Raw genomic sequence first — 21,233 nt, 5'->3', positions numbered from 1 at the left:
TCTGGCCCCTTCCAGCTGAGTTGGCTCTGGCCAGCCTGGGAGGCACCTGGCTCCTGTGAATGGGGAAAGGCCCTCTAGCCACTCTGAGCATGCAACACCTAGGCCTTTGCTGCCAGCGCACCTCTGGGAGCCCAGGGCTTAGAGAAAGGAGGCAAAGATGGAGAGGTCCTTCTATGAGTACTTGTGAGAGGAACTGAGCCCTCTGGAGTCTGGATGCCTGAGGACTGCAATCTCTGGGGAGGAACACCCTTCACGGATTTGGCTGGGGTCAGAGAGGCTGGAGACTCAAGGGAATAACGGGAGCCGGGAGAAGTGAGGGCTTTTTCAGGGACTGGAGATATCTCGGGAAGCCCTGGTGGGGCTGGGATTCCAAACTTATTCACTCTCAGTCATTTACTAATTTATTCATGACACAGACATTTATCAGTGCTTTCCAGAGATAAAGCATCCCACCCCCACCGCGGAGTCCAAGGTCTGGGAAACAGGAAGGGATGACAGGAGTAGAGGGTGGCACTGATACTGGTTGGACCAGGCCAGGAAGAGCAGGGCAGCAAGACGGCCCCGAAACCCCCAGGCGCACGCACCACCCCGCGCCTCCCCAGCGAGGGCCCGCGGGGCCATGCCCTTCAGTGGGCACACTTCTGGGAACCCGTCCTGAGCTCGGTCACTGACGTCGACGGCCGCCTGGCGGCGCTCGAGCCGCTGGCCGAGAGTGACGTCATCAGAGGCGGTCCGGCCGAGCCTGCCTCGCCCTCCGGCGTGGCCTGACGTAGCTGATCGGCCCGGAAGCGCTCACACGTGTGCTCCCTGCCCTGCTCCTGGCCCCTTGGCCGGCCGGGCTGTTTCTGGCCATGGGTCGCTCCCGCCGGACAGGCGCGCACCGAGCGCACTCTCTAGCCCGGCAGATGAAGGCGAAGCGGCGGCGGCCGGACTTGGATGAGATTCACCACGAGCTGCGGCCTCAGGGACCCGCACGGCCCCAGCCCGACCCAAACGCCGAGTTCGACCCCGACCTGCCAGGGGGCGGCCTGCACCGCTGTCTGGCCTGCGCGTGAGTCCCGGACGAGCCCGGCCTGGGGCGGAGGAGGGTCCGCGGTACCGGCCGGGAGATGTGAAGTTCAAGCCCCAGGCCACGCGGAGTCTTCTCTCTTGGGACCCGTGGGTCCGCCCGCCTCCCGTTTCTCAGACCCGGATCCTGGCGTCAGGGACAAGCTAGGGCTAGGGAGATAGGTGTACTTGGGAGACTATCACCTCCTCACTCTCCTTCTCACTTCCATCCCTACAGGAGGTACTTCATCGATTCCGCCAACCTGAAGACCCACTTCCGATCCAAAGACCACAAGAAAAGGTATGAAGGAGTAAGGAGAGGATTGATGGATGGGTGCTCAGCAGATAGGGCTCTCACCTGGTCAGCTCCCAACTCCTGTTTTTCTTTCTCCCAGGCTGAAGCAGCTGAGCGTCGAGCCCTACAGTCAGGAAGAGGCGGAGAGGGCAGCGGGTATGGGATCCTATGTGCCCCCCAGGCGGCTGGCAGTGCCCACGGAAGTGTCCACTGAGGTCCCTGAGATGGATACCTCTACCTGACATGGCCTGAAGATGCAGGGCAGAGGAATTGCCCATGGACAGTGACGCAAGGACTAGGCTGGGAGGGAGCGTGCCAACCCCTTTTGCCTCTGGGTTTGGGGAGCGGAGGGCCTCTTCTGGGTGCCCTGCCCCCAATAAAGGAACTGGACAAAGAGAGCTTGCCTCCAACTCTAACTGCCAGGCCGCTGTCTTAAACTCCTGCCCTGGAAGGGCTTCTCTACTACTTTCTGTGCACCAGGCCTAGGGTGTCTACTCCCCACTTGATCTATCCCTGCCTTCCCTCTGAGGTCCTAGCATCTGAACTGGAGCACCCAGATGGAGGCCTGACGCAGTGTGGGGTGGCGGGAGTGGGATCAGATTACTCTGTCCTGCTTCTGACAGAGACTGATCCCCAGAAAAGAAGGCTTCTGAGATTGCAGCCCCCTCCCGAGTCACCTACCCCCAGCATCCAGGTGAGAGTCTCTCTTCTTCGTTACGGGGCCCGTGGCACCCGCCGCTGCCCCACCATCTTCCAGACGGCATAGCAGGAGCCACCCAGCCCGAGGACAGCTAGCACTGTAGCCACAACTCCCGCCAGCAGACTCCGGGGCTCTGCCTTCAGCTCACCAGCTACCTGCATCTGGAAGTGCACAGAGGGTGTGCCTCAGGGGTCAGTTGAGACTGCCAGGAAGGTGGGGAGTGGGAAGGGGCTGAGTAGATGTAGCTAGGGGAAGGAGACATGGACGCTGGTCCTGCCCCAGGGAGATTCCACCCCAATCCCTTTCGCCTCACTGCCCATCTGGGCCTGTCTGCTCAGGCGGCAGGGAACGTGACAGCCTGGCTGTTGGGGGTGTCAACCCAGCTATGGTAGGGGGAGGAAGGGGTCAGTCGTGCCAGAAACCGTTGATCAGGGGTACTTACCTGTAACACCCGGAAGTAACCAGGGGTCAAGCGTCGAAATCGCATGGTGGGCGGCACTGTCTCCCTGGCGGCCTGTAGGGTGGGAGCGGACATGAAGACCGGTGGTCTTCATGACACCAAGAAGTGGAAACTAGGGTAGAGGGGTCTCTGACCTTCTACATACGCAAGACCCAAGCCCTCAGAGGATGCTCACCCGCGCCTGCCTGCCCAGGTCTGGCAGGGGGCGGAGCAACTGGACCTTTAAATCTGGTCCCTTCCCCCACTGCCTACCATCCTGCCAGCCTTAGGAGCAGCTGTCAAAAGAGATCAGCATCAGGCTTGAGCGGCACCTCCCCCACTCTCCGAGGAGGCGGGTCCGGGTAGGCAGGAGAGGCCTTGGCTGGCAGTGCTCAGGAGTCCCAGGCCTGGACCAGGTACTGGGCGGGCCTCCCTCAGCCCTGGTCCAGGCCCCATCCCTACCCCAGATGATTGGATGCCACCAATCAGCATTATCGAAGGAAGGATGTGTTATTAGCTCCCACAACAGTATGCCTTTTCCATTTGATTTCTGTGAAATCAACCACCCCTACCTCAAGGGAGGGCACATTTAACCCATTTTTTTTTTTTTTAAAAGACAGAGTCTCACTCTGTCACCCAGGCTTGAGTGCAGTGGCATGATCTCGTCTCACTGCAACCTCTGCCACCCAGGTTCAAGCGATTCTCCAGCCTCAGCCTCCTGAGTAGCTGAAATTACAGGCACCTGCCACCGCGCCCAGCTAATTTTTGTATTTGTAGTAAAGACGGGGTTTCACCATATTGGTCAGGCTGGTCTTGAACTCCTGACCTCATGATCCCCCCGCCTTGGCCTCCCAAAGTGTTGGGATTACAGGTGTGAGCCACTGCACCCGGCCAATTTAACCCATTTTTTCAAGACAAAGTTTCTTCAGGGACTTCCCTGCCCTCAGCTTGAAACAATAATAAAAGCATATCTGCATATACCAATTAAGGAAGCTGCCCATGACACGTTAAAAATTAGTAGTCATTGTTCTAAGCACTTAACTTGTATTATTTCATTTGCTATCGATTATCTCTTAAATGAAAAAGTATGGCTGGGCAGCACTTTGGGAGGCTGAGGCAGGCAGATGGCTTGAGCCCAGGAGTTCGAGACCAGCCTGGGCAACGTGGTGAAACCTCATCTCTACCAAAAAAAGAAAAAAAAAAAAATTTAGCCAGGCATGGTGGTGCATGCCTGTAGTCCCAGCTACTCAGGAGGCTGAGGTGGGAGGATCACTTGAGCCCAGGAGGCGGAGGCTGCAATGAGCTGAGGTTGCACCATTGCACTCCAGCATGGGTGACAGACCCAGACCCTGTCTCCAATAAAAATAAAAAAGAAAAAGTACAATTTGCAGAATAGTATGTAGACTATCTGCAGATATAGAAAATAGAAGAATATCCCAAATTTAGTAGTGGCCCCCACTGGGGAACATGATAGAGACACACTGGGGAAAGGGCACATCCTTCTTTCACTTAACCTATTACCTTTGAAATGTATACAGCAAATATGTAGAACTTTATACTCATAAAGCTTTTTAAAATAGGCTGGGCATGGTGGCTCACACCTGTAATCCCAGCACTTTGGGAGGCCGAGGTAGGTGAATCACTTGAGGTCAGGAGTCCGAGACCAGCCTGGCCAACATGGAAAACCCTGTCTCTACTAAAAATAAAAAAATTAGCTGGGTGTGGTGGCTCACACCTGTAATCCCAGCTACTCGGGAGATTGAGGCACGAGAATCACTTGAACCTGGGAGGGAGAGGTTGCAGTGAGCCAAGACTGCGCCACTGCACTCCAACCTGGGCAGCGGAGCAAGACTCTCTCAAAAAACAAAACGAAACCCTTTAAAATAGAAGTTGCCAGCCGGGCGTGGTGGTTTACGCCTGTAATCCCAGCACTTTGAGAGGCCGAGGCAAGGAGATCGATCACTTGAGGTCAGGAGTTTGAGACCAGCCTGGCCAACATGGTGAAACCCCATCTCTACTAAAAATACAAAATTAGCCGAGCATGGTGGCACACACCTGTAATCCCAGCTACTTGGGAAGCAGAGGCAGGAGAATAGCTTGAACCTGGGAGGCGGAGGTTGCAGTGAGCCAAGATCATGCCATTGCACTCCAGCCTGGGCAACAAGAGCAAAGCTCTGTCTCAAAAAAATAGATAAAAATAAATAGAAGCTGCCACTTACTGTGTTCCTAACTGCCTAACCCTGGCAGATGCTGGGAGCGTAGAGTAAAGGCGCCGTGGTTCAGGGAGGAAGGGGGCTGGTTCTCACCTCTGGTGGCAGCTCAGGAAAGATACTTGATGAAATCAAGATCTGTCTACCGAACACTGATAAAGGCTCTATTAGAATCTACTGGACTTCCCCAGAGTGCCACAGGGAGGCTGCTGCATGAAGAGGCAAAAATGTTAAAGGAGGATGCAGCACGGAGTGTTCAAGGGACACAGACCTGAGGCAAAAGACAAAGCTGGAGACGGGCATTTTGCAAATTTGAAGCCAACTGGCTCACAAAATGAAAGAGGCTGTTAATACCAAGTGTGAAGGTGGGATGGCATCACCAGAGCTGGCCAAGTTCAGAGAAGCTGGAAATCTCAATTTGTATGTGACGTTATTAAATGATGACAACACACATACACTACATGGGCCAACCATGGGCGAAATTCAGACTTTGGGTCTCTGGGTTACAGGTAAGGTCATGACAGGCTTTGACGACGGGGGGTGCTGCAGAAATTCTGAAGTAGGTGACAACAGGTAGCTCCTCCCCACAGAATTAAAGCAATAATAACTCATATCTACCCCATGATACAGATTTCAAAGTACTTAATGACATCACAGCGCTAAGGCCTAGGAATCCCCTTCTGGAGACAAAGAAACAGATTCAGAGAGCTGTAGAAGTTGGGCTGAGTCACATAGCAGTTGAGTGTGGAACTGATTTTATCTGATTTTTTTTTTTTTTTTGAGACAGAGTTTTGCTCTTGTTGCCCAGGTTGGAGTGCAGTGGCGCAATCTCGGCTTGCTGCAACCTCTGCCTCCGGGTTTAAGCAATTCTCCTGTCTCAGCCTTCCGAGTTCCTGGGATTATAGGCGCCCGCCACCACGACCGGCTAATTTTTTGGATTTTTAGTAGAGACAGGGTTTCTGTATGTTGGCCAGGCTGATCTCGAACTCCTGACCTCAGATGATACACCCGCCTTGGCCTCCCAAAGTGCTGGGATTACAGGCATGAACCACCGCGCCCAGCCTTTTTTTTTGAGATGGAGTTTCACTTTTGTTGCCCAGGCTCGGCTCACCGCTACCTCTACCTCATGAGTTCAAGCAATTCTCCTGCCTCAGCCTCCCGAGTACCTGGGATTACAGGCATGTGCCACCACACCCGGCTAATTTTGTATTTTTAGTAGAGATGGGGTTGCTCCATGTTGGTCCGGCTGGTCTCGAACTCCTGACCTCAGGTGATCCGCCCGCATAGGTCTCCTGAAGTGCTGGGATTACAGGCCTGAGCCACCGCGCCCGGCTGATTTTATCTGATTCTAAAGTCCTGGGAGTCCCCTGACCTGATGATGATGATAAAAATGAACATTTATTATGTGTCAGATATTTTTCTAAGATTAAAGCTCTTGCTCTGGGGTTCAGAATTCAGGGTATCCATAAACTTGGATGGGAAAAAATTGTATTTTTATTTTTGCTAACCTCTAACCAAAATTTATGATTTCCTTCTATATGGATTGAAGCAGTAGCAGTATCTTTGGCTTAGTCACCAATAGAAATCACATATTTTCATATCAAATTGTAGTTATTGCAAGTATCTCAAAATATTTACACTCAAGTGATTTCAAAATCACAGTGGTTGTTAAACCAACACTAAATTGTTCGTGAGCAACTTCTGTTTCAGATGCTCCTGTGATGTAGCCGCCATTAATGGGTTACCTCCAGGCTTAGCAGTGGTTCAGTGACCAAAGGGCGAATCTGCCTGTTCTGAGTAGGGCTTCTCCACTCTTCTGCATTCCCTGTCTTTTTTTTTTTTTTGAGACGAAGTCTTGCTCTGTCGCCCAGGCTAGAGTGCAGTGGCGCGAACTCGGCTCACTGCAAGCTCTGCCTCCTGGGTTCACGCCATTCTCCTGCCTCAGCCTCCCGAGTAGCTGGGACTACAGGCGCCCGCCACCATGCCTGGCTAATTTGTTGTATTTTTAGTAGAGACGGGGTTTCACCATGTTAGCCAGGGTGGTCTCGATCTCCTGACCTCATGATCCGCCCGTCTCGATTACAGGTGTGAGCCACCACGCCCGGCCCAGCATTCCCTGTTTTTAGTTGTTTGCTGATCAATATGTAAGAGGAGGGGCATCAAAGACCACCCCACAGTTTAATGTTCTTATTCAAGCTGGTCGACAACACACTGAGGTCATTAAAAAAGAAAAATTTAACTTTTGACCAGTCTTATTAATGTTAGTAAACACATAATATAAATTTCTGGTTTTATTTTTTTGAGATGGGCTCCTGCTATGTTGCACAGGGTGGCTTTGACTCCTGGGCTTGAGTGATACTCCCCCGCTCAACCTCTCAACCTCTCGAGTAGCTGGGACTACAGTCTTGTGCCAGCACTCCCCAGCTCCAAATTTGTTTTTTGTGGGTTTTTTTTTTTGAGACGGAGTCTCGCTTTGTTGCCAGGCTGGAGTGCAGAGGCGTGATCTCAGCTCACTGCAACCTCCGCCTTCCAGGTTCAAGTGATTCTCCTGCCTCAGCCTCCTGAGTAGCTGTGACTACAGGCGTGCACCACCACACCCAGCTAATTTTTGTATTTTTAGTAGAGACAGAGTTTCACCATGTTGGGCAGGCTGGTTTCCATCTCTTGACCTCGTGATCCACCCGCCTTGGCCTTCCAAAGTGCTGGGATTACAGGCGTGAACCACCATGCCTGGCCAAATTTGTTTTTAAATATAGTTTTGATAATTGTTCTCATTGTAATCCTAAGCATTTTGTTTTGTGCATTTATTTATTTATTTATAATACAGAGTTTTGCTCTGTTGCCCAGGCTGGAGTGCAGTGGCACGATCTTGGCTCACTGGAACCCCCCCCTTCCTGGGTTCAAGGGATTCTCCTGCCTCAGCCTCCTGAGTAGCTGGGATTACAAGCACCCACTACGCCCAGCTAATTTTTTGTATTTTTAGTAGAGACGGTGTTTCACCATATTGGCCAGGCTGGTCTTGAACTCCTGATCTCAAGTGATCCGCCCACCTCGGCCTCCCAAAATGCTGGGATTACAGGCGTGAGCCACCGCGCCCGGCCTGTTTTATGCCTTTATAAGCAGCTATTCTGAGAAAGCATTCACAGGCCTCACCAGATGCCAGAGTCCATACTGCAAAATCCAAGGGAGGCTAAACACCCCAGTTCTAAATGTTTTCAAGCCATTCGGATACTGTGCACAGCTGCCCTTTGAAGTCCGGTCTATTATATCTCTTTTACAGACCCAGAAACTGAGGGGCAGAAGTTAGGGTCAGCCCCAGGTCACACAGCTAACAAGAGCTGGCCTAGGCACCCAGGGACCTGGCCCCCTAGCCTCTGTGCTTTGCTACTGATTTCAGCGCTCTTCTTGTGGCTTTTTCTTGAGGAGCCCAAGGGTCAGGGTCCCACCCCGCGATACGAGGCCAGTGGCACTGCCCCCTAGCAGGCGCGAGATGCCAGAGCCCTAGGATGTCTGAAGGGCCGGGCAGGAGGCGGACGGGCGTGGGCCAATGGCTGTTGCAGTGCCTCACCTCGCCGTCTGTGTGAGCCTAGGTATGCAGTAGGCTCCGCCCAGGACCCAGCCCGGCCCCTCCTTAGGCCTGGGCTCTGGGAGCGGAAATTCCGGCGACAGCAGGGCAAAACAGGAGCTGATTCGAGCTGGCAGCGCTGGGCCATGGAACCGGTAGAAACCTGGACCCCCGGAAAGGTGGCAACTTGGCTGAGAGGTGGGTGGGGCCGGGGTAGAGTTGGGCTTGAAGGGGACTAGGTGTGGTGTCCCACCGGGAAGCGGGAGGAGAAGAAAAGGAAAAAGAATCTGCGGACTGGGTGCGGTGGTTCACACCTGTAATCCCAGCTCTTTGGGAGGCCAAGGTGGGTGGGTCACCTGAGGTCAGGAGTTCAAGACCAGCATGGTGAAACCCCGTGTCTACTAAAAATACAAAAATTATCTGGGGGTGGTGGCAGGTGCCTGTAATCCCAGCTACTTGGGAGGCTGAGGCAGGAGAATAGCTTGAACCCAGGACGCAGAGGTTACAGTGAGCCAAGATTGCACCGCTGCACTCCAGTCTGGACGACAGAGCGAGATTCAGCTCAAAAGAAAAAAAATAATAATAATAACCTGCGGGCTCTATCAGTCGGTCAGTCAGTCAACAAGTATTTACAGAGCACCTACCATGTTCCAGGTACCGTGCTGGGCAGAGAGACAGACGAGATGACCCTGGGGGGCCCAAGGACCCAGAAGGGGGCCCCTCATCGTGGCAGTAGCCCAAGAGGCCTCTAGGGTGATAATGGGGAGGCGGTGTCATGAAAACAGGAGGGAGGCCTGACAGGCCCACGCCCACTGTATCTCCTTCATCTTCCCTGGCCCCAGGGCCAGTGGGCTGTTGTTAAATCCATTTCTTAGAGTCAGAAACTGACACACAGAGCCAGGAAATGATTTGCTCAGTCTCTGGTGTCATTTTCCCCCCTCCACACCCTGAGCTCCTAGTGACAGAAGCAGAAGCCCTAGGCCAGACTGAAGAGGTTGACACAGCCCCACCCTGGGGCTCCTATCCAAGGGGCAAGGTGCTGTCCAGGCTCAGCGAGCCCACACAGATGGGAAGCAACACACCCCACAGGCAGACTCAGAGAAGGAAGGGCCTCCTGACACAGTGCGACCAGGAGCAGGCAGTCAGGACACCCCTCCCAGAGTGGGGAGCTGAAGCGCACTAGAGACAGGCTCAGGAGGACCAGCCCAGGTAAGGGCAGGAATTCAGGGCTGGGTTCAGACTCCCAGGCTGGATTCCAGGCCCACCCCCACCGCTTGCCAGCTCTGTGACCATAGGTCTTAGTTTTTCTGTCCATCAAATGGGAAAGGCAACTCTGACCTTATGAAGTGGACAAAGTGAGACAATCATGACATGGTTCATTTGTAGCTCAATGCCTGGGTCTATTGGGAGGGCACCAGCCCAATACAGTCACCGTGCAGGAAGGAGGTGGCTCAGGGGCCCATAGCCAGGGAGTGATAGGTTCATGAACTCCCAGTCCAGTGCTCTCAATGTGACACAGGGAACACACACACACACCTCCCCCAGTGAAGGAGCCTGGCTTAGAAGGGGAAGAATTCCTTCGAAGAGTGAGCAAGCTTCTTAACCTCTGTGTCAGTTTTCCCATCTGTAAGCAGGATAATGATAGTCTTTACCTCCTAGAAATGCAGTGAGAATCAAATGTGTTAATATGTGTAAAGCTCTTATAGATTTGCATAGCACATAGTAAGCCCTCAATAGACACTTTTCTTATTTTTGAGTGCCTACCTTGTCCAGGCACAGGCCAGGGGTTAGAGACAAATGGCTATCTAAGGCCTGATCTTTGAAGAGCCTGTGATAAAATGGGAAAGACCGATGGTCAAGTGCAGGGGTTTGTGGAGGCTCAGGGGCAGTGGGAACAAGAGGAGAGCCCCCCATCCCACTCAGCCTGGGAAGTTATGGAAGGCTTCCTGGAGGAAGTTAGATGAAAAAGGAAGTGAAGGAGCTAGAAGAGCAACACCAGCAGGAGGAATAGCACTTGCAAGGACGCTGAGGTAAAAGGGTGTTCCAGGAGCTGCAAGGAATTAGCTCTGTGCATCTGAAATGTTGAGTTTGGGGGGCTCTTCAGGATATGATGCTGGAAAGGGAGGTAGTAGCCTAATCATACAGGGCCTGTAGGTCATGGTAAAGTCTGGCAATAATAATATGATGGCTATTATTGGCTGTCTCCCACGAACCAGACAGTGGCCAAGGCCTTGACATATGTTGTGTCATTCAATACACACATGATTAGAAGGTAGGTACTTTTATTATTCTCACATTACAGGTGAGAAAACTGGGCACAGAGCAGTGCTATTACTTGCTCAAGTGTTCACAGTGTCTCAGCGACTCCATAGCCTCTTGTTCTTATCCCCTGTATCATTAGTTCTCAAACTTAAGGGAGCATCACAGTCACCTGCATTAAAATACAAACTGCTGGCTGGGCTTCGTGGCTCACACCTGTAATTCTAGCACTTTCAGAGACTGAGGCAGTCAAATTGCTTGAGCCCAGGAGTTCGAGACTAGCCTGGGCAACATGGTGAAATCCCACCTCTGCAAAAAATACAAAAATTAGCTGGGTGTGGTGGTGTGTGCCTGTAGTCCCAGCTACTTGGGAGGCTGAGGTGGGAGGATGGATTGAGCCTAGGAGGTCAAGGCTGCAGTGAGCCGTGACTGTGTCTCAAGCCCCTGTCTCAAAAAGAAAAAACAAAACAAAAACAAAAAAAAGACTGCTGGGCCCCAACCTCAGAGTTTCTGATTCAGCAGGGGTGGGGTGAGGCCTGATAATTTGCATTTCTAACAAGTTCTCCGGGGAGTGCTGCTGCTGGTCTGGGGGCCACTTTTGAGAACCCATGTCCTATACTTTCCTGCTTCTCAACTCGGTGGCCTCATCTGTGAAATGGGCAGAACAGCCTGGGTGTCAGAGTTGTCATTAGGGTTAGACTAGAGGGAAAAGAGCTTTGCAGGCATGAAGAACCAGCCCAAAAGGTCCTGACACCTCTGCTTCCCCGAGCTGACCCTTACTCTCCCTCCAGGTCTTGACGACTCGCTGCAGGACTATCCCTTTGAGGACTGGCAGCTGCCTGGCAAGAACCTGCTCCAGCTCTGCCCCCGAAGCCTCGAGGCTCTGGCTGTGCGGTCTCTGGGACACCAGGAGCTCATCCTGGGCGGGGTGGAACAGCTCCAGGCCCTGGTGAGTGAATGCTGGTCACACTGGCTGCAGCTTCCACCAACCTGGGGGGTGTGATGGGGGGCTGGCTGCTGCCAGGGAGGTGACTTGCCCTCTTTCTGGCACAGAGCTCCAGGCTACAGACAGAGAACCTGCAAAGCCTGACAGAGGGACTGCTGGGGGCAACCCATGACTTCCAGAGCATAGTCCAAGGCTGCCTGGGGGACTGTGCCAAGACCCCTATTGATGTCCTCTGTGCGGCTGTGGAGCTGGTGCATGAAGCTGACGCCCTCCTCTTCTGGCTCAGCAGGTACCCGGGTTGGGGTGACGAGTGAGGGACTATTGTCATCCTTGGCCTCCTTCAGGGCGTGGGAGAGAAAAACAGAGCTTGGCTCTTGTTCAGATATGGTGAGCCAGGCATGGTGGCTTAGGTCTGTAATCACAGCACTTTGGGAGGCCGAAGCGGGCAGATCACTTGAGGTCAGGAGTTCGAGACCAGCCTGGCTAACATGGTGAAACCCCATCTTTACCAAAAATATACAAAATTAGCCAGGTGTGGTGGTGCGCACCTGTAATCCCAGCTACTGGGGAGGCTGAGGCAGGAGAATCACTCAAACCTGGGAGGTGGAAGTTCCAGTGAGCCGAGATCATGCCACTGTACTCCAGCCTGGGCGACAGAGTGAGACTCCCTCTCAAAAAAAAAAAAAAAAAAAAAGATATGGTGGAGCAGGGCAAAGGGATTAATCCACCTGTGCAGGGGCACTGGGATGCCTGAGTTCCCACCCCACCCTCCAGCTTGTAATAATCGGTCTCATCGACAACCACTGAATGGAGAGCCTCCCCAACCCTGTGCACTGGCTGCTCCTTGTCCTACAGACCCCACCTCAAATGTCATCTCGGGGAAGCTTTCCCTGTTGTACACTCTCCAAGCTATACTATTAATAAATAATAAATAATAACTTATTATAAACTCATTATCCAATGTTTCATGATACTCATTACAGCCAAAGTTAAATTGATATTGATGTATGATGTCTTTACTGTCTGTTTCCCCAGTGCCTAGAACAGGGCTTGTCATGTGGTAGGCACATGACAAATAAGTCCTGTGCTAATCTCTTTAGATGTCTCAATCATCTCCTTTACTCTAAACCAAAACCCATCAGAGCAGGTATTATCCCCAAGTCTCTGAGGTGAGTAATTGGTGAGTAATTGGCTCTGAGTGGTTAAGCATAGTCCCTTAACCACTGTGCCATTCTTCCCCTGCCAGGTACCTCTTCTCCCACTTAAATGATTTCTCAGCATGCCAGGAGATCCGGGACTTGTTGGAGGAGCTGAGCCAGGTCTTGCATGAGGTAGGAGAACCAAGGGCCAGGCTTGGCCCATGCCCTAGAGACCAAGCTGGGCTAGAGCTTTTTATAACCTGTGAATCAGCCCAGGATCGAGTATGAGGATTGAGACGGGCGAGAAAGGAGGAGAGGAGGCCCTGCCACTGGGTATGGGACGATGGGGCCTAGGGTCCCCTAGCTGGCAGGGGAATTTTGACACTCAGGACAGGGAAGGAGGGGAGGGCACATGTGGTGACTTCTGGGGGCCTGGTATCAGGGAAACGAGTCCTCTGGTTAAAACGCTGAGGCCCTGTGGTTCTGGGCAGAGGGCCAGTGTAGGGAAGGCAGGGAGGGACTGTACGGAATCCCACCCTGCCCCCAGGAGAAGGCAGTTCCCCTATGGCCCTTGCTCAGGGGAGGCCCCTGCTCTCTCATTCTGCTTCCAGGATGGTCCAGCGGCTGAGAAGGAGGGCACAGTCCTGAGGATCGTGAGTCTGTGGGGTGGGAAGAGAGTGGGGGTAGGGGCGATCGGGCTCAGGCTACATAGCCCGCTCCCCTCCCCCAGTGCAGCCACGTGGCTGGGATCTGCCACAACATCCTGGTCTGCTGCCCCAAGGAGCTGCTGGAACAGAGGGCCGTGCTCGAGCAGGTGCAGCTGGACAGTCCATTGGTGAGCCCTGCCCTCCCACCTCTCCCTTCTGACCCCTTGGCAGCCTTGTCTGGGCCCTGAAATAGGGTCCAGGATCCCACAGAACCCTGTGCTGCCATGGCTGGAAAGCCTTTTTTGTACAGATGCTAAAATGGAGGCCCAGAGGATTGGCCAGGGTCTCCCGTTGCTCTGCACCTCCCCAGTCCTGAGGGGCCACGCGGGTGTGGCCTCAGGTAGTGTGTTCCAGCCTTGGGATGGAGACGGGGCAGGGGCTTGGGGGCAGTTAGGAGAAAGGGAGAGGATGTGACCTTTCTTGGTTTAATCTTTGACCAGTGGGGAAGACCAGAGCCCTATCCCTGCCCTGTCCCTGCTTGTCCCTTTAGGAACGTTGCTGAGAAGCTGGTACCTCAGAAATCAGGGTCTCCAGCTTCCCTCTGGCTCTTAGCAGAGGAGAAGGCAGAGGCCCACAGGAGTAGCAAGTCCAAAGTCATACAGCAAGTCTGGGCAGGACCAGCTTGGGGTCAGCTCTTGCCACAGTTCCACCCACCATAGAATCCTGGTGTCTGGCGGGGGTCCTGCCTATTGGCCCTGTTGCCCCCCAGCCCCCGGTGACTATAGCCTCTGCCTCTGCAGGGCCTAGAAATTCACACCACCAGCAATTTCCAGCACTTTGTGTCCCAAGTGGACACCCAGGTGAGAGCCCCACACCCTTCTCAGCCGCCCATCCCCGAGGCCTCTCACCTGCAAGCCAGGCCAACCTCAGGCCCCATTCCCCACGTCAGGTTCCCACTGACTCCCGACTGCAGATCCAGCCTGGAGACGAGGTTGTCCAGATCAACGAGCAGGTGGTGGTGCGTGAGGAGAGGGACATGGTAGGAGGTGAAGGGGTCACCGAGTGGAACCCAAGTCTGGTGGGTGGGGAGGCAACCAAGGGTTCTGACCAGGGTTGTGGGAGCTGCCTTCCAGGAGATGAGCCAGCTAAGTCTTGAGAGCATCCTCTGCAGAGCCCAGGTGATGGGGCCCATGGAAGCTCCCAGGAGGCTGCATGAGTGGGAGGCAGAAGTGGGAGGCTGAGAGAGAGCTCCCAGCACGAGGGTGAGAGTTGGTGGTTGCTTCAGAGCCTCCTGCCCAGGTTGATACCAGCCAGTGTTTCTGTCCCCCAGGTGGGATGGCCCCGTAAGAACATGGTGAGGGAGCTGCTGCGGGAGCCAGCCGGACTCAGCTTAGTGCTGAAGAAGATCCCAATACCGGAGACCCCCCCACAGGTACCTTCCCCTGCCGCCCCCCGACCTGCCTTCAGACCCCCCCCTCCACAGGTACCTGCCCCCGCCACCCACACACCTGCCTTCAGACCCCCCCCAACAGGCACCTTCCCCTGCTGCGCCCCCCTAGCTGCCTTCAGACCCCCCCACAGGTACCTGCTCCTGCTGCTCCCCTACCCCTGTTGCCCCCCAACCTGCTTTAAGCCCCTGTCTCCATTGCTTTGTTCCTGGTTGTTCCCCAGACGCCCCCTCAGGTCCTGGACTCCCCGCACCAGAGGAGCCCATCACTGTCTCTGGCCCCACTGTCTCCCAGGTAACAGGCTCTGTCCAGGTGTGTCTTGGTGGGGAGACCGTGGGCTCATCTCATCCCCCTTGCCCTCCCCAGGGCCCCATCTGAAGACGTCTTTGCCTTTGACCTGTCTTCAAACCCCAGTCCCGGACCCAGCCCTGCCTGGACAGGTAGTCTCAAAGCTCCATGGATGCCCCGGACACGGCATCTGGGCACCCAGTTCTGACCCCAAGCCTGGGACTGGGCTCATAGACTTTCCCTCTCTCTCCTCCCTCCCTGACAGACTCTGCCTCCCTTGGCCCTGAGCCCCTGCCCATCCCCCCGGAACCCCCAGCCATACTCCCAGCAGGGGTAGCAGGGACTCCAGGGCTCCCTGAATCCCCTGACAAGGTAAGCTCAGGGGCTTAGCAAGGAGGTGGGTGGGTCTGGACCTAGATCCTTCTCTCACCCTTCTGCTGTCCTTTCAGAGTCCTGTTGGTCGGAAGAAATCAAAAGGTATGAGGTGCGCTGGACTAGGTGGGGGTTCCCCTATTTGAGGAGCTGTTAAAAATCTTTACATGCTGGGCAAGACCACCCCCATCCTTCCCACACAGCCTCTCCTGGAAACAGCTCTGTTTCTAGGGTCAGACAGAGCTGTGCTCCCAGTCTGGGCCTCTCACCAGACTAGAGGCTAACCTGTTTGCTGTGACTGAGCAAACAGGTTAGCCTCTAGTCTTCAGTTTGCTCATCTCTAAAATAAGAAGGGTCATCCCACCTCAGAGATGACACATGTAGCATTCTGAGCAGAGTGTGGGTTCAGAGATCTCACTTGGGGATGCTCGTGGAAGGCAGGGAGTAGGTTTAGCGGGGGCACCTTGCCAGCCCCTCACTGCCCAGCTTGTGCTGTGCTGCTACAGGCCTGGCGACCCGGCTGAGCCGCCGGCGGGTGTCATGCCGTGAGCTGGGCCGGCCGGACTGTGATGGCTGGCTCCTGTTGCGAAAGGCACTGGGCGGCTTCATGGGCCCGCGCTGGCGCCGCCGCTGGTTTGTGCTCAAGGGACACACACTCTACTGGTACCGCCAGCCCCAGGTAAGACCCCATACACAAAAACGGGTAGGCAAGTGAGTCACTTCCAGGCCTCGATTCTCGTCTCTATTCTATCATCCACTCTTATTCCTGGTCCAAGGCTTTGATGTCCCCATCTGTAAAATGGGGACTTTATTCAGAGAGAAATGAGTTAATATATGTATAAAAGCAGTTTGGAAAAGGTATCACAGGAGGTATAGAGAAAAATCTTTTTTTTTTTTTTTTTTGAGACAAAGTCTTGCTTTGTCGCCCAGGCTGGAGTGCAGTGGCATCATCTCGGCTCACTGCAAGCTCTACCTCCCGGGTTCACGCCGTTCTCCTGCCTCAGCCTCCCGAGTAGCTGGAACTACAGGCGCCCGCCACAACGCCCGGCATATTTTTTGTGTTTTTAGTAGAGACAGGGTTTCACCGTGTTAGCCAGGATGGTCTCGATCTCCTGACCTCGTGATCCACCTGCCTCGGCCTCCCAAAGTGCTGGGATTACAGGCGTGAGCCACCACACCCGGCCCTGAAAAATCTGGGCAACATAGCAAGATGGGGTCTTGCTATGTTGCCCGGGCTTGTCTCAAACTCCTGGGCTCAAGCTTTCTGCCTGCTTCAGCCCGCCAGAATGCTGGGATTATAGGCATGAGCCACCACATCTGGCCGAAAAATCACTTCTATTCTGCCCACTTCTCCTTATCCTTCTGATATTCTGTCCATCCGAATGATGGGCCATTCATTTACTCATTTATTCATTCAGGATTCAGGTGCCTACTGTGAACCCAGCTCTAGGCTGGGCACTATGGACACAGAGAAGAATTGGATGGTTTTTGCTTCTCCAGAACTTAGAGGCTAGTAGGGGAGAGGGATGAATACACACTCAAGGACAATGTAGGGACCGTGTGCTAAGATAAAGGGAAAGCCCAAGGGATACGTGGGAGCACAGCAGAGGTGTCCAGTCCATCGTGAGGAGTCCAGATGCCCCCTGACAATGCAATACCTGGCAGTTAGTTGCATGGGAAGGGGAAAGAAAACCAGGAAGAGAAAGCAGCATTCAGAAAGCTCAGGGGTGTGAAGCAGTTTGGTTTGTGTCTACTGAAGGAACAAATGCATGAGCAGGCTCTTCTTGTTTGGTTTTTTGGTTTTTGTTTTTGAGACAGAGTCTTGCTTTGTCACCCAGGCTGGAGGGCAGTGGCATGATCTCAGCTCACTGCAGCCTCAGCCTCCCAGGTTCAAGCGATCCTCCTGCCTCAGCCTCCTGAGTAGCTGGGACTACAGGCACATGCCACCATGCCTAGCTAAGTTTTTTGTTTGTTTGTTTTGTTTTGTTTGAGACGGAGTCTCGCTCTGTTGCCCAGGCTGGAGTGCAGTGGCGCAATCGCAGCTCATGGCAACCTTTTCCTCCCAGGTTCAAGCAATTCTCCTACTTCAGCCTCCTGAGTAGCTGGGATTACAGGCACCTGCCACCATGCCTGGCTAATTTTTTGTGTTTTTAGTAGAGATGGGTTTTCACCATGTTGGCCAGGCTGGTCTCGAACTCCTGACCTCATGATCTGCCCGCCTTAGCCTCCCAAAGTGCTGGGATTACAGGTGTGAGCCACCACACCCGGCCTAAGTTTTTAATTTTTTGTAGAAATGGGCTTTTTTCCCAGTCTGGTCTTAAACTCCTAGGCTCAAATGGTCCTCCTGCCTTGGCCTCCCAAAGTGCTGGGATTACAGGCATGAGCCACCATGCCCGGCCTTCAGGCTCCTCTTTTTTTTTTGGCTGTTTCTCTGATATCTTTGGCTCCCCTTTCCTGGCTTAGAGGCATCCTTTGGCCACATCTCCTACCCTGACCCCAGATTCCAGCCCTGAGCTCCAGAAACAGAGAGACTTGTTAGAGAGCCCAGGAGATGCCTTCTCCTCTCCACAACCCTCAGGAGCCCGAGGGGTAACTAGGAGCTGACTGGGCCTTGAGGGTATTAGGGTTCCAACCTGACCCTCATGCTGTGATCCCCCCAGGATGAGAAGGCTGAGGGCCTCATCAATGTCTCCAGCTATAGTCTGGAAAGTGGACATGATCAGAAGAAGAAATAGTTAAGTCTTGGGGTGTGATGGGCTGGGGGATGGAGACAGAAAGGGAGAGGAAGGGTGACGGGGTAGCAGTGGGAGGTGTGGCAAGTGGCTGGGGCGCCCAGAATCCAGCCTCTCTGGGCTGTGGGTGGGCACGCCCAGGCTGAATGATGCTCCTCCACTACCTGGCAGTGTGTTTCAGCTTACCCATGATGTGTACAAACCCTTCATCTTCGCTGCTGATACCCTGACAGATCTGAGCATGTGAGTGCTGCCTCCCTTAGCCCCTACTCTCATATGATTCCCAAACTCTGTGAGCTTGGGAGCCTAGGCTCAGGAGCCTGGAGATGCAAATTCCAGCTCTCTGAGAGTGGTTGGTCAAGATACTCACTTCTCTTTCTCCTTTTTTTTTTTTTTTTTTTTTTTTGAGACAGAGTCTCACTATGTCACCCAGGCTGGAGTGCAGTGGCGCGATCTTGGCTCACTGCAATCTCCGCCTCCTGGGTTCAAGTGATTCTCCTGCCTCAGCTTCCTAGGTAGCTGAGACTACAGGCGCCTACCACCATACCCGGCTAATTTTTGTATTTTTAGTAGAGAGGGGGTTTCACTATGTTGGCCAGGCTGGTCTTGAACTCCTGACCTTGTGATCCGCCTGCCTCGGCCTCCCAAAGTGCTGGGATTACAGGTGTGAGCCACTGCACTCGGCATCTCTCTTTTTTTTTAATTAAAAAGTTTTGTGGGGAGATGGGTTTGCCCTAGCTGGTCTCAAACACTTGGCCTCAAGCAATCCTCCTGCCTCAGCTTCCCAAAGTGCTGGGGTGACAGACGCGAGCCACCGCACGCAGCCAGTACTCACTTCTCTAAGCCTCAGTTTCATCATCTATAAAATGGGTGACTAAGAGTTCATCCCTCTCAGAGTTGCTCTGAGGATCACTAGAAGATGATGTGGGTAAAAAGCCCCCAGCATACAAGAGGGCCCCCGTGGATGGAAACCCTGTGAGACCTGCTTGCTCTCCATAGGTGGGTGCGTCATCTCATTACCTGCATCTCCAAGTACCAGTCTCCAGGCCGGGCCCCCCCACCCCGAGAGGAAGGTAGGTGTCTCGCAGGGTTGAGTGGGAGGAACCCTCACCTGAGCCTGTGCCTTTCCTGGGATGGGGGCTAGGAACTCAAATGCCCTAGGCCACTCCCTGGCCTCCCAAAAACCCACTGCTGCTCCTCACCCCAGACTGCTACAGTGAGACCGAAGCAGAGGACCCGGACGATGAGGCTGGGTCCCACTCAGCCTCGGTGAGTGGGGGGCTGCCGGGGGTAGGAGGTGGGGATAAACAACAGGGTGTGGAGCTCAGACAGAAACCCTCTGTGCTTTCCACCCTGCCTGCAGCCCAGCCCTGCTCAAGCTGGGAGTCCCCTCCATGGAGACACATCACCTGCAGCCACCCCCACACAGCGCAGCCCGCGGACCTCCTTTGGCTCTCTGACAGGTGCTGGGCTGGAGTTGGGAGCTGGGCTGGGGGCTGGGGTGGGCACATCCTCATCCTGCTCTTCCCTCCCACAGACAGCAGTGAAGAGGCACTGGAAGGAATGGTACGGGGGCTGAGGCAGGGTGGCGTGTCCCTCCTAGGCCAGCCACAGCCCCTGACCCAGGAACAGTGGCGGAGCTCTTTCATGCGGCGCAACCGAGACCCTCAGCTCAATGAGCGAGTGCACCGTGTGCGGGCGCTACAGAGCACACTCAAGGTCAGCTGGGGGGCTCTGGGCACAGCAAGGGACTAGGCTCTGGGCTTCAGGCTTTGGTTTGCGGCTGTCACCTCCACCCTGGGCACCAGACTCCAGACTCAGCTCCGGACCCTGGGCTTAGCAGCTGACAGTGGGCTCAGCTGTGGACTGGGCCAGGCTCTGGGTTCCGAGTGGGGATTTGAGTCTCACCTAGGCTTCTCGTGCCACGCTGGCCAGGTGCTGGCTTCTAGGCACCGGACTCCGGAGTGAAGTCTGGCCTCGGGCTCTGCCCACTTCCCTGGGTGATCATGGTCCCTTAGCCCCTCCTCTCCACACAGGCAAAGCTGCAGGAGCTGCAGGTCCTAGAAGAAGTGCTGGGTGACCCTGAGCTGACAGGAGAGAAGTTCCGCCAGTGGAAGGAGCAGAACCGGGAGCTGTACTCAGAGGGCCTGGGGGCCTGGGGAGTGGCACAGGCTGAAGGCAGCTCCCACATCTTGACCTCTGACTCCACAGAACAGTCCCCCCACTCCCTGCCCTCTGACCCTGAAGAGCACTCCCATCTCTGCCCCCTGACCTCAGAGAGCAGCCTCCGACCTCCTGACCTCTGACCCTGGCCAGCACTAGCTCCTGACCTTTGACCCGAGGGCCACCTCAACCCCAGCTTCTGATGTGTCCAGGACAGAGCATCCCTGGATTCTGTTCAGGGTGGGAAGTAGTACTGCTAGTCATGGTCTCACCCCGAGCTGACCCCTCTGCCTGGGCTTTGTGCCACCCTCTCCCTTGCCAAAGAAGAAACTCTCTCCCCAAATCCTCCCACCTCTGGGGCCACAGCCCTGCCCCTCCAGTTCCTAGGCAGTTCTCCCCCAAACCAGGTCTGTACAGGTGTTCTTTATTTTAACATGACGGCTACTTTCCAACCAAATAAAGTCAATTTTTCTAAAAATGAGTCTACATGTAACTTTACTTCCATATTCAAATTGGAAATCTGCCCCCCTGTGGGGACTGGGGTGAGTGCTCTTGGCCAGAGGGTGGGTGGCAGACCCTTCGTGCAGCCCGTTGGCCTGGGCTCTGTACCCGAGCTCCAAGCCTGCCAGGATGGTGGGGGATGACCCATGGCTAATGAGGGCTCCAACTCATGTCCACCTCTCCCCAGCTCTTTGAAGGCTAATGGTGATCTCCTACCCCATTCCCGGGGGGCACACAATGAGAAACTTCCACTTTGGAGATGGGGAAATGCACTTTGCACGGAAAGGTGCTGGGGACAGTCCTGGAGACTGGGCTGGTAGGACAGGGTAGCTGGTGGGGAAGGGTGCAGGTTGAGGTCTGCCCTGGGAAGGGCCTGGGGAAAACACTTCTCTCCTTCACTCCTCATTCCAGCCTCACCTCCGCCTCCTGGATCCAAGGCAGGGACACGTCCCTGTGACTCCATTCAGGCTGCACGGGAAATC

The 21,233-nt window shown here is 54.4% G+C and overlaps 3 protein-coding genes across 4 annotated transcripts; 2 read left to right on the top strand and 1 right to left on the bottom strand.

Annotated features, from left to right (window-relative positions):
- The first annotated feature begins 706 nt into the window (after positions 1-706).
- ZNF593 (zinc finger protein 593) lies at positions 707-1,740 on the top strand. The gene is made up of 3 exons (XM_004025225.4): positions 707-1,051; positions 1,286-1,348; positions 1,443-1,740. The coding sequence occupies exons 1-3, from the start codon at positions 852-854 to the stop codon at positions 1,582-1,584; spliced, it is 405 nt and encodes a 134-aa protein (XP_004025274.3). The 5' UTR covers positions 707-851; the 3' UTR covers positions 1,585-1,740.
- A 302-nt stretch (positions 1,741-2,042) lies between these two features.
- ZNF593OS (ZNF593 opposite strand) lies at positions 2,043-2,973 on the bottom strand. Its single transcript, XM_055388513.2, has 3 exons — positions 2,944-2,973; positions 2,485-2,556; positions 2,043-2,203 (listed from the first exon to the last, which is right to left on the bottom strand). Exons 1-3 carry the CDS (start codon positions 2,971-2,973, stop codon positions 2,057-2,059), a joined length of 249 nt encoding a protein of 82 aa, XP_055244488.2. The 3' UTR covers positions 2,043-2,056.
- Positions 2,154-20,728, top strand: CNKSR1 (connector enhancer of kinase suppressor of Ras 1). 2 transcript variants are annotated; one of them, XM_055388500.2, is made up of 21 exons: positions 2,154-2,233; positions 11,307-11,464; positions 11,569-11,750; positions 12,708-12,792; positions 13,212-13,253; positions 13,331-13,435; positions 14,048-14,107; positions 14,197-14,265; positions 14,578-14,679; positions 14,919-14,989; positions 15,062-15,135; positions 15,249-15,355; positions 15,433-15,460; positions 15,862-16,034; positions 18,016-18,089; positions 18,259-18,330; positions 19,087-19,160; positions 19,295-19,356; positions 19,451-19,550; positions 19,625-19,806; positions 20,124-20,706. In XM_055388500.2, the coding sequence occupies exons 9-21, from the start codon at positions 14,599-14,601 to the stop codon at positions 20,391-20,393; spliced, it is 1,368 nt and encodes a 455-aa protein (XP_055244475.2). In that variant the 5' UTR covers positions 2,154-2,233; positions 11,307-11,464; positions 11,569-11,750; positions 12,708-12,792; positions 13,212-13,253; positions 13,331-13,435; positions 14,048-14,107; positions 14,197-14,265; positions 14,578-14,598; the 3' UTR covers positions 20,394-20,706. The 2 variants fall into 2 exon arrangements, with proteins under 2 accessions (XP_055244475.2, XP_018868593.4); XM_019013048.4 differs by lacking the exon at positions 2,154-2,233 and adding an exon at positions 3,682-8,454 and having other exon boundaries at positions 20,124-20,728.
- The last annotated feature ends 505 nt before the right edge of the window (positions 20,729-21,233 follow it).

Source organism: Gorilla gorilla, chromosome 1 (genome assembly GCF_029281585.2).
Source record: "Gorilla gorilla gorilla isolate KB3781 chromosome 1, NHGRI_mGorGor1-v2.1_pri, whole genome shotgun sequence".
Classification (NCBI taxonomy): Eukaryota; Metazoa; Chordata; class Mammalia; order Primates; family Hominidae; genus Gorilla; species Gorilla gorilla.
Note: the sequence above shows the minus strand (reverse complement) of the source record. Positions and strands in the feature narration are given on the sequence as shown.

Coding starts and splice junctions, on each gene's coding strand:
- CNKSR1 (XM_019013048.4), top strand. CDS start 8,403: ATGGAACCGGTAGAAACCTGGACCCCCGGAAAGGTGGCAACTTGGCTG. Junction 13,254..13,330: donor AGGGCACAGTCCTGAGGATC/GTGAGTCTGTGG, acceptor CCCCTCCCCCAG/TGCAGCCACGTGGCTGGGAT. Junction 14,108..14,196: donor TGTCCCAAGTGGACACCCAG/GTGAGAGCCCCA, acceptor TCCCCACGTCAG/GTTCCCACTGACTCCCGACT.
- ZNF593OS (XM_055388513.2), bottom strand. CDS start 2,973: ATGCTGATTGGTGGCATCCAATCATCTGGG. Junction 2,557..2,943: donor GTGGCATCCAATCATCTGGG/GTAGGGATGGGG, acceptor CCCACCCTACAG/GCCGCCAGGGAGACAGTGCC. Junction 2,204..2,484: donor GTTACTTCCGGGTGTTACAG/GTAAGTACCCCT, acceptor GTGCACTTCCAG/ATGCAGGTAGCTGGTGAGCT.
- ZNF593 (XM_004025225.4), top strand. CDS start 852: ATGGGTCGCTCCCGCCGGACAGGCGCGCACCGAGCGCACTCTCTAGCC. Junction 1,052..1,285: donor CACCGCTGTCTGGCCTGCGC/GTGAGTCCCGGA, acceptor CCATCCCTACAG/GAGGTACTTCATCGATTCCG. Junction 1,349..1,442: donor TCCAAAGACCACAAGAAAAG/GTATGAAGGAGT, acceptor TCTTTCTCCCAG/GCTGAAGCAGCTGAGCGTCG.